This window comes from Oryzias latipes, chromosome 14, assembly GCF_002234675.1.
Source record: "Oryzias latipes chromosome 14, ASM223467v1".
In the NCBI taxonomy this organism is placed as follows: Eukaryota; Metazoa; Chordata; class Actinopteri; order Beloniformes; family Adrianichthyidae; genus Oryzias; species Oryzias latipes.
Genome location: NC_019872.2, coordinates 5,685,405 through 5,700,168, shown reverse-complemented (window position 1 = coordinate 5,700,168; position 14,764 = coordinate 5,685,405). Strand labels below are relative to the sequence as shown.

The window sequence follows — 14,764 nt, the reverse complement described above, 5'->3', positions numbered from 1 at the left end:
AAATTGATGCACATTGCATCAAGCTTGAATGGTAAAAGCTGCACTCGGTCTGAATAAATATAAGCCTTCAAGCTGTTTTTTGTTTGTATCTTTACTGCATTCTAATGCATCTTAGCAGTATGGTCAGTCTGCTGTTACTACATAAATTAATTTGGCGCTATTTTATATGTGGTGCATAAAGGTTAACATTAAACCTAAAGACCCACTTACCGTATTTTCCGGACTATAAGTCGCCCTTTTTTTTATTGTTTGGCAAGGGGTGCAAATTATACTCCGAAGTGACTTATATTAGGAATAAATTGAAATAAATACATTGTTAACCCTCCAGTTATGTTCATTTGTGAGGAACAGAGATGATGTTCCTGGGTCAATTTGATGTATGAGGTATGTTAAGTGTTAAGAGTATGTTAAGTGACTCAGAGAATCAGCAAATTTTTTTTTACAGTTAAAAACATAATATTCTATTTTCCAATGATTTCATAGATTCAGAAATGCAATAAAAATGACAACTGTTTCTACAAATACAGGATGAAAACAGAGTATTAGTTGGCCAATGATGCTTCATGAAAGGAATAAATAAATAAGTATGAGAAAGAATTACTGTGAAATTATGAGATAAACATTCTGCTATGATTGTGTCATATGAGGTTGTGAAAGTTATTAGTTCTTGGTCTCAGATTTTGTCAAATAAATTTCCCGTCAAAATGCGACTTATAGTCCAGTGCGACTTATCTGTGTTTTTTTCTACTTTATAATGCATTTTTGGGCTGGTGCGACTTATACTCCGGAGCGACTTATAGTCCGGAAAATACGGTATATTTTTGGTGTTTTCAACATGTTCTTGTAGCTTTCTTTTCATGATAGAGGACATACATAAATAAAGATAATTAGGATAAACATTCCATTTCTGAGGATTTCTTTATTGGAAATCGTTGTGAGTCAGGAGCAGACAAAAAAAATTATTGTGAAAAATCCTGTAGCAGTGACTTAGGGGTCACAGATGGCGGGCCACAAGCTCCCTCTTCTGCTCCATTCTGATACATCAACTTGAAGACAAATGTATCCATTAATGTCTTCGTTTTCCTTGTCTGAGCTGGAACGTGGCCCAATCCTTTACTGCTGGATAGCTCCAACATTTTTGATGTTTGCCATTTTTGTTGCACTGGTAGTTGGGGTTGTAAGGGGCTGTAAGCTAGCGGCAGAGTGTGTAAAGAAAAAAAGGATAGTGGGAAATGAGGGCAGGCTTACTCCACGCCGACAGTCCCGCCCACAACAGAGGCAAATTTCTGGTGAACTCTTGCCACTCTGCAGAAACTTAATCCTAGAAAACAACACAACATTTTTTTTTTACTTGGTCCAAAAATTCCATAATCGTAATTAAAATACCACTGGGAAGGCTTTTAAAATAGACCAGTGGTACATAAACAAACTTTCCTTTTCAATCACAACATGGTTTTGCTACCCAAAATTGAAATATATTTATAAATAAAGATAATTGAGTTTTTACAGATTGAGTAGTTGGTTTCACATTTTGTAAAAGATTTGCTATTTTAAAGTGCTTATCTACTAAAAATAAAGACAAATTTGTAGTATTATACATAATTGGACCAATTATCCATTGTTGATATCCTTGCAACAATCATGTTTGGGTTTTTTTCACAAGGGACAGATACAGAATGTTTCTTCCTTTATATGTTGTCAAAATAACAAATATAATTATTTTACAATGCCATACCCTTTGTAAAAAGAAGTCACTCGCTGTAAATGGTTGAAAAGTTTGATTGGATGTTATAACTTTTACTTTTTCAAATTGTAATGAAAAAAACATAATAAGTAGCCCTGGGCCATAGCTAACCATTGAGAGCCTTTCTTGTGGTTCCTGACTGGAGAAATCCCTGAGGGTTCAATAATATTCCATCTCGTTCTCTTTGAGGCAGCAGCCTTTTACTGCACCCATGAGAGCAGGCGGTTGGAAAAGCTATAAACAGGATACTGGAAACCAATTGACACCTCCACCATATTTTCTCATCAACATAATAGTTTTGGAAATGACAAAAATGCATGTTTAGCAACCATTGATGTATTTTCATCATGCACAAACAATAGCTTGCCTTTGATTTAAGATAATTTAGGATTGGTTATTGTTTTTACAGCATCCTCTGTAGGGACTATGAATTATTAACAACAGCCTAAGTCTCAATTAGATGACATCTGCAGAGACTTGATGAGTCTCTCCAAACAAGTGGAAAGATAAATGGAAAGCGTGTAACAGGGGAGATGCACATTATATTTACACAGACTTGTCACTGGCTGTGGTGGTTGTGCGCAGGTTTAACCTCTTTCACGTGAGCAGATTTTGCCACTGGGTAAAGCCTTGGGTTCATTTCAACCCCTCCTAGAATCCTCGTAATGGAAACACTTGGATGTTGTCAGCAGCTGCTTTCAGTGAGTCAGAATTCAGCTGTTAATTCAGAAAATAAGTAGCTTTTCAGCCAACAATCCCTCTTAAGTTTATGGTTTCAAGAAAAACTGTGAAAATGAAAAAAAGGTATGGGTTTTCAAAGTTCATTTTTTTAAATCCTGTTGTTGAGTTTCAACCATAGAAACCTGCAATTTTATAAACATTGAGAATTTTTTGCGCGTTTGCACCAGAATTTTCTTAATTCTTATCTTATCAAATTGACAATAAACCTGTGTGTGATAAATAATGTCTTCATAAGAAGCACAATTGTTCATGGGATAAATGAATCCCAAGTCTTTGAGGCCTAAAGTGGTTTTTATTCAGAATTTGTATTTGGTTGTCTGGAATAGATAGTATGAAGGATCTAAACACGCAAGAAAAACTAGCAAATAAGAGGGTAAAAAAATAATATTTATACCATAGTCCGGTTGAATACTCTATTCTGATTGGCTGCAGGGCAGTGATTAGAAAGTGAAAATCAACGGTGATAATGCACGCCTAAAAAAAGAAGTTCTGGTTGCCTAAATGTTCTATATCACTCCACTGGCTTTTTTTAAATAAACTAGTTTCATCATCTGGACAAAAACAAGCTGTAAGAAGTGAATATTTTCTCTGAACTGATGTTTTATTTAACACATTGTGACAATCAACATATACGTGTATATCCATTTCCTTTGCCGCTGCAGTCGAGGTCGGTGCTGGCTAAGCACGTTGCCATGTTACTGTCACAATGCTGCACCACACAACAAGTAGTTTGCTTTTTGTGAACCAAACAAATAACAAGAATAAAGTACTAAAAACTGATTGAAATGTTTTTTTTTGGAGATGACCATGCTACAAGCGGGTTAATTGCCTTCGCCGAAGCAACCACTCTCTTGGGAATGAAAGGGACAAACCTGAACAGGGTACGCAAGGTCGTAGACAGCTCAGTGACCCCGTAAATTGAAAATCTTCATGCAGTTTTTTTTATACTAGTATGATGTGAGTGACGGTTCATAGCAAACTTTTCCACAACCACAAGTGTAAAGTAAGTGGGAAGTAGGTGAGACCTTGATTGGTCGCATGGATTTTTCATGTTTTCAAATCTCGCCCACTGCACAAGGATCCCATAAGTGCTGTTCACATGTGTGTACAGGTTTGGCCATTCTTTGTTTCTAGATGGTCCGTATGCACCAGTAAGGCTTTACTAATGATTAGAGTATGGCGTAAGGGGCACCGTACTGCAGTGCCACCTGTACCTCTTAAGTTTGTGCAACTTACATTGACCCTACAAATACTTCATGATACATGCGATTGTCAAGCGTGTGGTAAACACGCTTGACAATCGCATGTTCCATTCTCAACAGTGGCCCTACAAGCCTGGAAGGAACTGTAAGACACACCTGCACTCTACTTGAGATGCATCATGTACCAGCCATTCCTCTCTATGACCCTCCACAGACCTGGACCACCCAAAAAACTCACAGCACCTGTACAAGTCAACCCCTGTACCGGTGCATGTGACTATATTTTTAGGGGAAGTGTTTTATCTACTAAAACAAATCTGTCAAAGGCTTTTTCTGTAGATTCTGCTTTCCTACAAATATTCAAATCAAATTCCAATATTGTCGATAATTGACTAAATAGATTCATGTTCATCCAGATTAATTTTATTGTAGTAGCCTTTAACTCGACCTGGTTTATATTTTATGACCAAAGATGCTACACATCTTCTAGTGGCTTTCTCAATTCTAAAAGATAAACCATGTCCACTTGAGTGCTTTCTTGCCTACCACTTTGATGGTTGCCGATAATAGGTAAATAAACACAAACTGACAGTAGCCACAGAAGCCTTGCATTGCCTAAACTCCAGTCCTTTACCTCCATATTTATTTTTGTCTAGAGATAATTGAAAAAATGTTGCATTAGAACTGATGTGGACTTTTTTTTATCCCTCAAATCTCCTCCATGAATCCTCTGTTGCTCATGGAGCCACTCAGTATTCATCATTGTTTCATGTCAGACACCCTGTCACATATATTAAACAGGGGGAGAGGTATAATAATTTTTCCACTTTTAAAGTGCAGACAAAGACAAGAGTTGGCCAAATAGACAATAAAATGTTACAGTTTAAGACACTGTGAACTGATGCTTAATGGCCATGGTCAAAATTAACCCACGGACAAGCCAGCAGATACACAAATGATGAAATAAATTGCAAGTTTGTGTTATGAACATCAAAAATGTCTTTGAGTGTGGGCATTCTTGCTCTGCATATGACAGCAAAGCCGTCTTAAATCAGAAAGATGCATATTTAAACACAATCTTTCTAACTTTAAGTTCTCCTCTGAAAACTGATGGTTTTATTTATTCAGATTTTCATTTGGAGGAACTACAGCCTTCTGGGACCCAGCTGTTGCAATAGCAAGGCTAATTTAACCAAGCTATTTCTTTTTTCGGTTCTTTCTGACTTGCAAATTATCTCATTTTGTACCTAATTTATCTAAAAATTTTAATCTTAGCTCCTTATTTCCTTTCCTTGCATTCATTCTTCTTTTTCTTTTTCTATGTCCCCATTCTATAGTCCCGCTTTTGCAGTTTCTTCCAAGGAAGGAGCATTTCTCTGCTTCAAATAATTAATTTCCTCACAGCCTTACTTCCCTCACTTTAAGACTTGCTGCCAAACAGGAATATGCCTTAAATTCACCTGTCTGTTTAAGTGAAAGTGACAGTTAGAGGGGCTCACCACAAATCCTTCAGCAAGAAATATAGAAAAAATATGGTCCTGCAGGTTGAGAGGAAGTAAACAAGGCCATCCCTCTTATTTCCTATCATCTGTTCAAAATAGAGCATTTGTCATGTCTTTGGTGAGGTATTCTTTATTCATAGAGCATATAAATGTTTTATTTCCCAGCAGAAGTAAAAGAAGAACCCAGAGAAAAAATTATATGCTTGTATTTCATAGATCCAGATTAAGGGAGAAGTCGATGCCATCTCTCCAATTTCCATCTTTAAATGGTAAATTAATTCTTGTTATTGAAAGTCTTTCTCAGCTCAGCCCAGCTTACAACAGCACATTACACGGTGGGAGGAGGACCGCACTCGGAACATGACGGACTGTTTATCGGCAAGTCTGCTCCAAAAAAGATCACTAATTGCCTGCTTATGTACCGCGCTCACGTTCCTGTCTGTATGAGAAAAGCCAGGAGGGGAGATTCAAGCAGAAAGCCTTGTCTTTGGAAATTCACAGAGGCAGACTGTGGGACTCAGAGGAGGAGATAAAAAGAGGAGAAACAGACTCACAGAGCCAGTCAGAGGGGCTGGAGGGAGCTGGCATGCTTTTGACACTACCTAAATGTTCCTGATGTTGGGAATTATTCATCCCTGGTAACTGTTATGTGACTTTTGGCTTTTTGGTGCCCATGAGCTGCTTTGAGAGTCTGAGCTTTTGTAGCCAAGCTTTGCATTGGACCACTTTCTTGTCAAGGCCAGCAGCTGCACACAGACTTTGATAATGAATAAAGAATGAACACAGTTGTAGGCACAAAAAGTAGATGTACTCATTATAAAGGACGCGCGTGTGCACCTGCGCGGTTCTTAGGCTTGTCAGAGCTGCTATGTCTCAGCAGAAAGAAGAAAGGCTGAGTTAGCGATGCGATTTGTTGGATTGGAGCTGTAAGTCTCTGTGAGTCCAGTTGAGATTTCGTTCACGTTCAAAGGAAGAGGCTGTCTGACTAACTCTTCAGCAGCTGGTAGGCGTTGGTACTTACAGCAGTGCCGTTCTAGCTCTGTGAGAAGATGTCCATGCACAAATCTCTGTCTGTGTGTGTGTGTGTGTGTTTGTGTGTGTGTGGTTTTGGGAGTGTGATGTGACTTAGCTGTAGGCTTTCTGGGATTTCTAGAGCTTCTTGACGCTCAGAGAGGGAAAGAGAGGAGGCACAGAATCAAACAGCTCTGGGCTTTTATCCCAGAAAGAGGGACAGAGATAAAGAGCCAGTGACTGCAAACTGACTGCAAAATAGCAAATGTCCAGAAAGACAAAATCATGTTAACATTCATTTTTAACAGTTACAATTTCCCTCTTTTTTTAATTAAAAAAATTTACTGTCAATCGTTTTTCTTCAGTACCAGTAGGTAATCTGGATTTGAGGATCTTTTGATAATAAGCAGAAATGATGGCCATCAGTGACAGTTAAACTTGAAGTGGCTAGAATCCAATGCACACTGAAATAAATAAATGAACCAACCGATAAATAAAACAACATGATGTTGATTAATTCAGAAGTGGGAAAAAATTAGGTACTAAAACTCACCATAGATGGCTGTTGTTTCTTGGGAGCAAAATTTAGTGGTGAAGCAGTGGCTGGAGGGGAACCAATATAATACTGCTGGTGGTGCATCAGCAATTTCTTCCTTACTCATTGAAACTTCATCAAGCCCTCTCTGAAATACAACATCTTAATAAGACTTTGTTAACCCTTCAACACCAAAGATGTCCCCGGCGACACCTACATAACACGTGCTCTTTGACGTTCCGTAGCTCTTCAACCATTCACACGATCAACTTAAGTCAGCTGATTCTGACATGGAGAAATGGAGCTTTTCATATCGACTTTCCATAGATTTGCAACACATTACTATAAAGTGTTGCATAACGGTGCAAAGCTGCTTTTCTCTGCGGATCTGCATCGATTGAGTAAGTACTACACCACTGTGAAGTGAAGGCGCAAGGCTGCTTTTCTCCACTTCAGAGTCTGCTGGAATTACGTTTAAGGGTTGAAGAGTTACAGGAGTCAAAAGAATGTCAACACTGGAGCAAAAGCGTGGGTATTAAGGGGTTAAAGACAAGATGCTACACAATTCACAATTCCGGTAATCAGACATGGTAAAATTGACCCCCCAAAAAAACCCAAGGCAGCATTCATTGGGTCTATTATAATCCACTTCTTCCATGACCTGTTACCTGGGTTTAGGTGGGCTAAATTGGAACCGCCTGATTTAGAATGTTGAGGTATTTTTCAAAAAGTGGCTTTTTTGCAGTTCCTTTGTAGAAAAGCTGCTATGTGGTCCAGCAGTGCAGACTCTCTAAGCTTTAGTTTAGTGGAGGACCACAGTGCTAAATTGGGCAATGTTCCTGTTACCTGGAAACAGGTGATTGTCAGAAAGACAGTTCCTGATTGGTGTCCATGAAATTCTTTGTTTGGTTTTATTTTTCCCAAAATTTCCAACACCATGTGAGAAAATCAGGATGTTAGAAGGAAAGCTCCCTACAGTTAAATGACATTGGGTTGCATGGTTGGAGTCATATTTCTTTAGGCTCTCAGGTCAAGAAAAAAAAAGATATAACTGGTCTCCACCCAGCGGTACAGTTGATCGGGTGTTGGTGGGGAAACGATAGACAAACCTGGTCACTACACATACTCTGTATGTGGGTAGCCTACTTCTGCAAAATTAATTAATATTTGGTTTCAAAAACTAGTACAGTTGTACCTCTCTTAGAAATAAATACAAATGAGTGTTCATGTTATGCTGTTATCATATTCTTGAGTATTCCTATTAAAGTTCAATCGTTGTCAGATCAGTGATGTCAGATTCTCAAAGAAAGTAGCTCTGTTTATCCAATAAAGTTTTACTGATTGTCAATTTGGTCAAAGTTGAATGTTTTTTAAACGTGCAAGACGGCTTTAGGTTAGCATATCATGAAGTCAAACAGAGTGATCTGACTTTGTTTTCTTTGATATTGTTTACTCATTGTTAGACTCCATGCTTGTGGAAAAGCTTCCTTTCTCAGGTGTGTTGCCCTCTCAGTATCAGTTCAGTGTCAAATGCCTAAATACAGGCTTCAGTTTCTCGTCTGCCTCTGATCGCATGCTGTAATGAGGTCATTAGATCCTGCTAATAGCTTGTAGGGTCAGTCAACCAAAAGAAAAGCTAAGGGGATCAACTTGCACTCAGCCAAACCGGCCCTTCGTCCAATTACTAGTTGGGAGTACCGGAGCGTTTTTACCTGGATTACTCACCTTGCCCTGTTATCCTCGTTACTCCGTTTCATTTAGACGTCTTTTTCCCACAGCATTGAGGATCTAACTTGTTGCTCTGTTTGCTTTTAGCCCAAGTTTTTTCATTAACTGTCCATAAAATGCTAATTTGCGCAAACAAAATACAAATGTACGGACAAAATGTCAATCTGAGGAAACACTTTTGTGATTGGTCTGTTACAATTAAACCACATCCTTCTTAATTGAAAACTATGTAAAGTCACATCTATTTTCTCATTACAATGGATCCATATTATTTATAACGTACAGTCCTTTCTAAAATTCAAAGTGACAGTTAAAATGTAAAGGTTAGACGGTAATCAGTTAAAACAGAGCAAACAAGTCACCTAATAAGTTTGACAGCACCTACTTTTTAGTGTTGTCGCATTTATGTTTTGTTTGCCTCACTTTACTCTTTATTTCAAACCCCATCCAGATCTACTAAAATAGTCCAACTTAAAGATATGAATGGTTGCAGATGGCAGGAGTTTCAGCTGACCAAGTTTTTCCCCACAGCCCTGCTGTGACCAGCAGACCTGCCGGAGTCCCATCTGTTTTTAGGCTCCAGTAGATTCTGCAGTGTTAATATCCCGGCTGATACACACATGACAACCTGCTAACAATGAATGACGTATTGTTTTCTATTCTCTTCAAAGTCCCACTCCAATAATCTTTTTAATTATGATTAACCCTTGGGCTATCCTAGGCACTTTAACATTGGGAGTTGGGTCATCTAGACCCACTAGACAGTGCTCTGAACCTTTTTTCTTCAATGATTTGTGATCTTCACTGGTGTCCATGGATTACATGAAATCTTTCCACCTTTATCCACCTTTGTCATGGTAGGGAGAACACGTCAATGGAAGGGTGGGCTCATCTAAGATAGCACGAGGGTTATGCTGCTTTTAGCCAGAATCCGAAAAACTTGTGACATAGTTTCTGCAAAGCTGCAGGAGTTCATTAGAAATTCACCTTTTGAGTTGTGGGCGGGATTGTTGGTGCACAGTAAGCCTCTCCTCGTTTCCCAGGGGTTAAGCATCACATTTTAAACGCTAACTTTCAAATAATGGCTACATTGATGAATTGCAGCATTGTGTCATTATTCTACTCTTGAGGTTTTCTCCAGTCATCTAAAAATGTGTTGCTTATAAATAGCTGTCACGCACAAAAAAATGCCCTACCTCAGTGAAAGTAGTAAAAATTGTTAACAATTGATACAATGTTTGTACTGGAATTCTTTTCCTTGTGTAGTAAAATCAGATTGTTTCAATAAAAAATGTCTTAGAATCTTCTTTAAAATAGTATGTAAAAACCCTTAGGAGTAAGGAATTTGAGTCAAAATTGCCATCACTGCTCTTAGCAGCACAGCTCCCCCTCTCTACGTCCAGTTGTCTCAGCCTCTCCTGGTCCTGTGGCTTCACAATGACAGCATGGCCTTTCGCTGTGAATGAGGCTACCTTGTTTTCCCTTACCGCCTGCTTTTTTAGTAGTGACACTTGCCCCTCCTGTCCCCTTTAGTGCCGTCCTTTGAGGCGGATGTCAGCTAATTAAGGGTTACACAGCTGACCTTTCTCAACCCCTCCTCTGCCTGTGCCAGTCAAGCTGCCAGAGCACCTGAGAGCCAAGCGCCATGCTGCAGCTTGACCTTGTCTGCAAGAACGCACAGCGCAAAACAAATATTCATACGCTGGTGCCTGTTGCCTTTGATATGATAAACACTGCTGGGATCCCAAGAGGCAGCTGCAGCAATAATTAAGAAAAAACACCAACGCTAAGGATGCAGGCATTGGACCAAACTACGTGGTGTCCATTTTATTTAATCAATGCTTGCCTTATTTCTTTTTTAACCCAACTCCAATGATCTGAGTCCAAACCAAATTACATCCAAATGACCACAAGTGAAACTGTTTTATAATGACATTTTATGTTTGCATCTTTGTTAATGGAAACACAATCTGAAATGGGTTTTGATTATGGATTTCTGCCTCCTGCTTAAATGTTCTTCAAGACCTTTAGGAAGAAGACGCTGAAAATACAGTGCACCCCGTAAGCTTTGATCGTCTTTATTCTCGTTTCCTAAACAATGGATAAATGACCATGAGACTACAATGATGTCAAAAATGGTTCTCATTTGTTTGGAAACTACAGACCTGTGCATGACATAAAAAAAAAGTATTGGTTCCTTAAATTAACATTTTGTGTATTCTAGCATTTTGTGGATATAAATTAGCCTTTTCTTAGCATTTGTGGGTTCAAATAACTTTTTTAAGCACACAAATTAGTATTGTGTGCACACAATATACCATTTTGTGAGCACAACATGCTAACTGTGCACAGAAACTAGTACTTTGTGGACACAAATCTTTCCTCAGTATTTATTGGGAACAAATTGACATTTTCATGGCACAAACTAGTATTTTGTGTGCACAAAATGCTAATTTGTGTGGAAAAATTAGTGTTTTGTGGCCACAATGACCATTTTTGGCACGCAAATTAATATGTTTTGGTTACAAATTAGTAGTAGGAGTTGAGGAATTAATTTAGTAGTAATTTTTGTGCACACATTGCTATAACTTGGGCTCACAAAATACTAATTTGTGCCCACAAAAAGTTATTTTGTGCCCCAAAATGCTGATAAAATGTTAATTTGTGCTATATAAATTTGTGCACACAAAAGGATAATCTTATTATATTATGTCCAGGGCTCTGTAGGAAACAGCATGCTGTATGTTATAGAAAGAAGGATGTCAGCACATGAGATACAGGAAACCGAGTGTCACAATGAATGTCATTGTCTACAACAATAGGAGCAGACTTTGCCCAGAGCAGATAAAAATAAAGGGAAATTAGGAGAAAAAAGGAGAAAAATGGCGTTTTGAGTACAAAGGAGCACATGGGATATCATGTGGCCACGAACAGTTCTTTGAAGTGACTCACTGCTATCAAGGATATGTGGGTGTTGGCAGCGGTTTTGTGCCACTATCTGAGAGTACACTCATTTCGTCGTCATTTTGTTTTTGTAGTTGATTTAGACAAAAGTGGTGAAGCTCTGTGATTGTCTGGCTCCCAAAAAAACAACTTTGAAAAGGCCAGTGTGTTCATATAAAGAAAAAATAAAATAATAGTTCAGACCATAAAAGATTATTTCCAGTCAGTAAGTAACTAAGCACATTTGTTTGTTTGTTTTATTAATTATATGTATTAAAGTTATTCTACTTTACTTCTGCTTGTATGTACTGTGTGTGTATGTACATGTGAGAAAACAGTTATTTGGATGTAGATGTAGAAAATGGTAACTGTAGTGCTATATACAAAAATAACATATCCTAAAAAAGTATATCTTTTTATTGTTATTTATAATTTTATTATCTGGCACATCAAAATATAAGCGATGCCGAGACCTGTTTAAAAAAAGGAGACTAAAGAAACGCTGTGACAGATGAGGAGGAAGCAGCCGATGCGTTGTTGACTTTGGAGCCTCAGTCAGCACCTGTTCTTCTTCTCAGGTGTCTCTGCAGCTTCCTAAGCCGAACATACTGTTCCGCCCTCCCCCTCAAATAGGTTCATCTGATTTCCACACACCTGCAGCACAAAGGCTTAACAGACGGTTATGATAAGGCGCCGGGTGAAAGTCTTATACAATATGTATATCTTTGCGTTTCACTGAAGTGAAATGACTGAACGCTGTGGTGATTCAGAAAGATTTACATATTTATTTGGGAAATATTAGATTTGGTGACTTGTGGATGCACTTTGTTTCTATTTGTGCTATTTTGAAAATTCAATGTGGGATGAAGCGAAAGCCGAGTTAAGGCGCTTTATGCCATCGCTCATCATTAAAAAAAGGTTTTCTCAGTCCACACAGATCCCTTTACAAATGATGAGCAAAATGTGTCATGCAGACCAAAGCTTTTTGTTCATCAAAAGCAATAAGGATACCAAAATTGAATGCCACTTTGATGTTAATAAACATTACGTCTGTGTAAAGCAATTAGCATAAAAGTGCTCAAATGTCATGAAAAAGGATAAATATATTTAAAATTAATATTTGCTTTTCAAATGTCTATTTAAAAATAAAGGGACAATAATAATTTAAGATAAAACAAATTAAAAAATGACAATTTATGTTAAATATATGAGGCTCAGTTTTCTTGCAATTACCAAAAAACTGAAAGAGATATTTTTTAAATTTATTTCAGGTTCTGTTTTGGCTCTTTGGTTAACAAAATAATAGTTTACCTTTTGTTACTGACATATATAAACAAATAAGAAACTCACTGACAAGCAGCTTTGGTTATAATCACACTCCCATAGAAACACTAATCCTCCTGCTTTTTGTGTTTCTCTTCACAGAGACATTAAGCCTGACAACATTCTGCTGGATGAGCACGGTAAGGTCCTTTTAAAGTCATTTTTATTTAAGAGATACACACGGCAGCATGAGCACACAGCTCAGTATCACAAAGTCTTAGCCTTATACTTTACATGGTTGAAAAGTTAAAGTTATCTGTACTTAAGTTAACTTTACTAAACTGTCAAAATGCAGCACCTAATTGTATCTGAATACAGATTTCTGCCTCATCTTCCACTCTGTCGATCTCTTTTCCACAGATCAAAGTAGTTGTAATGCTCAGAGACAGGCTTCACACTCAGTCTTTTTAAGCCCAGCAGCCAAAAGAAAAATGAAAACTTGTGTCATTAGATATTGTGGAAAATCTGCACAAATATAAGACAAGTGAATTTAAAGCTTTATCAAATTTAAGCTAACTTAGCTTCCTTGTGCATTTTTAAAATTTAAATTAAATATGTTGGGAGTTTTGAATTGAAAACATCAAAGACATGGTGATGTCCTTTAGTGCTTTTTTTAAAATGTATATACCCACACAGATCACCTTTTAATCTATTTTAAAAGTGTTCCCAGTGATTTTTAAGAAAGATTATAACAAATAATTATGATGACAAAATCCAAAACCCGTGTTGTCTCCTAGGACATAGTTTATGCAGAGCGGCAGCATTGCATTAGAAATGACGTTAAGTAAGCCTCCCCTTATTTCCTATCATTTCTTTGTTTTACATGCCCTTCCGCTAACTTACAGCCCCTCACACCTCTAACCAAACATTATCCGTGAAAAGAAAAATGGCGAGCAATGTCGCAGTTTTGAGCCAGATTCCAGCTCAGACGAGGAAAATGAAGATTTACACGGATTGTCGTCCATGTACATCCAAGTGGATGCATCAGAATGCCGCAGGGAGCATGTAGCCTGCCCAGCGTCACAAATACGATATTTTTCCAATGGCCTTTTTTCACACCAATTTGAATAAAGAAAACCCCATAAATTAAATTTTTGGCCTAATTTACCCAATATATGTCCTCCATCATCAGAAAAATGCTACAAGAACATGTTGAAAACCCCAAAAAACACAATTTTCATAGAGTCTTTAAAGGAAAATCTTCTGTGTGGCCTATTTTGTTGTTATGTACTGGGGGGAAATGTGGAGTCAAAGCATCAACTTTTCCTGTAAAGAGGAATACATCAAGAACACAGATAAAAAAAAACAACTGTTCTGCTGCAAAGACAGAACGACCCTGTGAGAAAACGAGATCTTGCAGTTTAGGCAATTTAAACGCAAGTCAACTTTAAATCAATCTATAAACCTTTAAGCTTCATTGCACAAGAACACTGTAAGCCACTAAAAGGGGCGGATGACGGCACAGCAGCGTGGTTATCACGATTCAATCCTACAGGGCCGTCATCTGTTTGGGTGCTATGGTTTACCAAATACTACAGAGAATTCTTTGTGAGGGTAGGAAGGCATGACCGCTGAGTGATAAGAGCTCTGGAGAAAGCTTCTTGTGGCTTTCAGCGCCAGCTCCAGTTTCACACACTTAGACACACCAACAGTATAGTACGTGAATGCTAATACAGCAAGGAAACGAAAAATGCATTTTAAAACAAAAAGATAATAAATGAACTGGAGGTATTTTCATATCAACTTGCCATGCTGATTATCATTAAAAGAGAAAAAAGGGGTGGAATTTAAACAGTCATAGAAAAAGTTGTTTGCATAAGTAAGTAAATTAATATGTATACAATTCTAAATTCATATATTTTGGGGTTAGCCTGCATAAATGTCCTTTGTTGCTCCGTGGGAGATGCTCACTAAAAGAAGTCTGAAGATCTCAAAGCAGACTGGACATGTGCTTTAATTTCCATTCTGTGAGGAAATGTGAGGTCTCAGCTCTGCTGTTGCTTGAGATTTAAAGACAGGCAAAGGAGGACAGAGC

At 37.9% G+C, this 14,764-nt stretch overlaps 1 protein-coding gene across 2 annotated transcripts in view; it reads left to right on the top strand.

The window, feature by feature from the left end:
- stk32a (serine/threonine kinase 32A) overlaps nucleotides 1-14,764 on the top strand; it is a 70,126-nt gene that overhangs the window by 24,056 nt on the left and 31,306 nt on the right. For both annotated transcript variants that reach the window (XM_004084211.4, XM_011492373.3), the window contains one exon: nucleotides 12,832-12,869. In XM_004084211.4, the coding sequence (XP_004084259.2) occupies nucleotides 12,832-12,869 (38 nt within the window). The remainder of the gene's footprint in view (nucleotides 1-12,831; nucleotides 12,870-14,764) is intronic.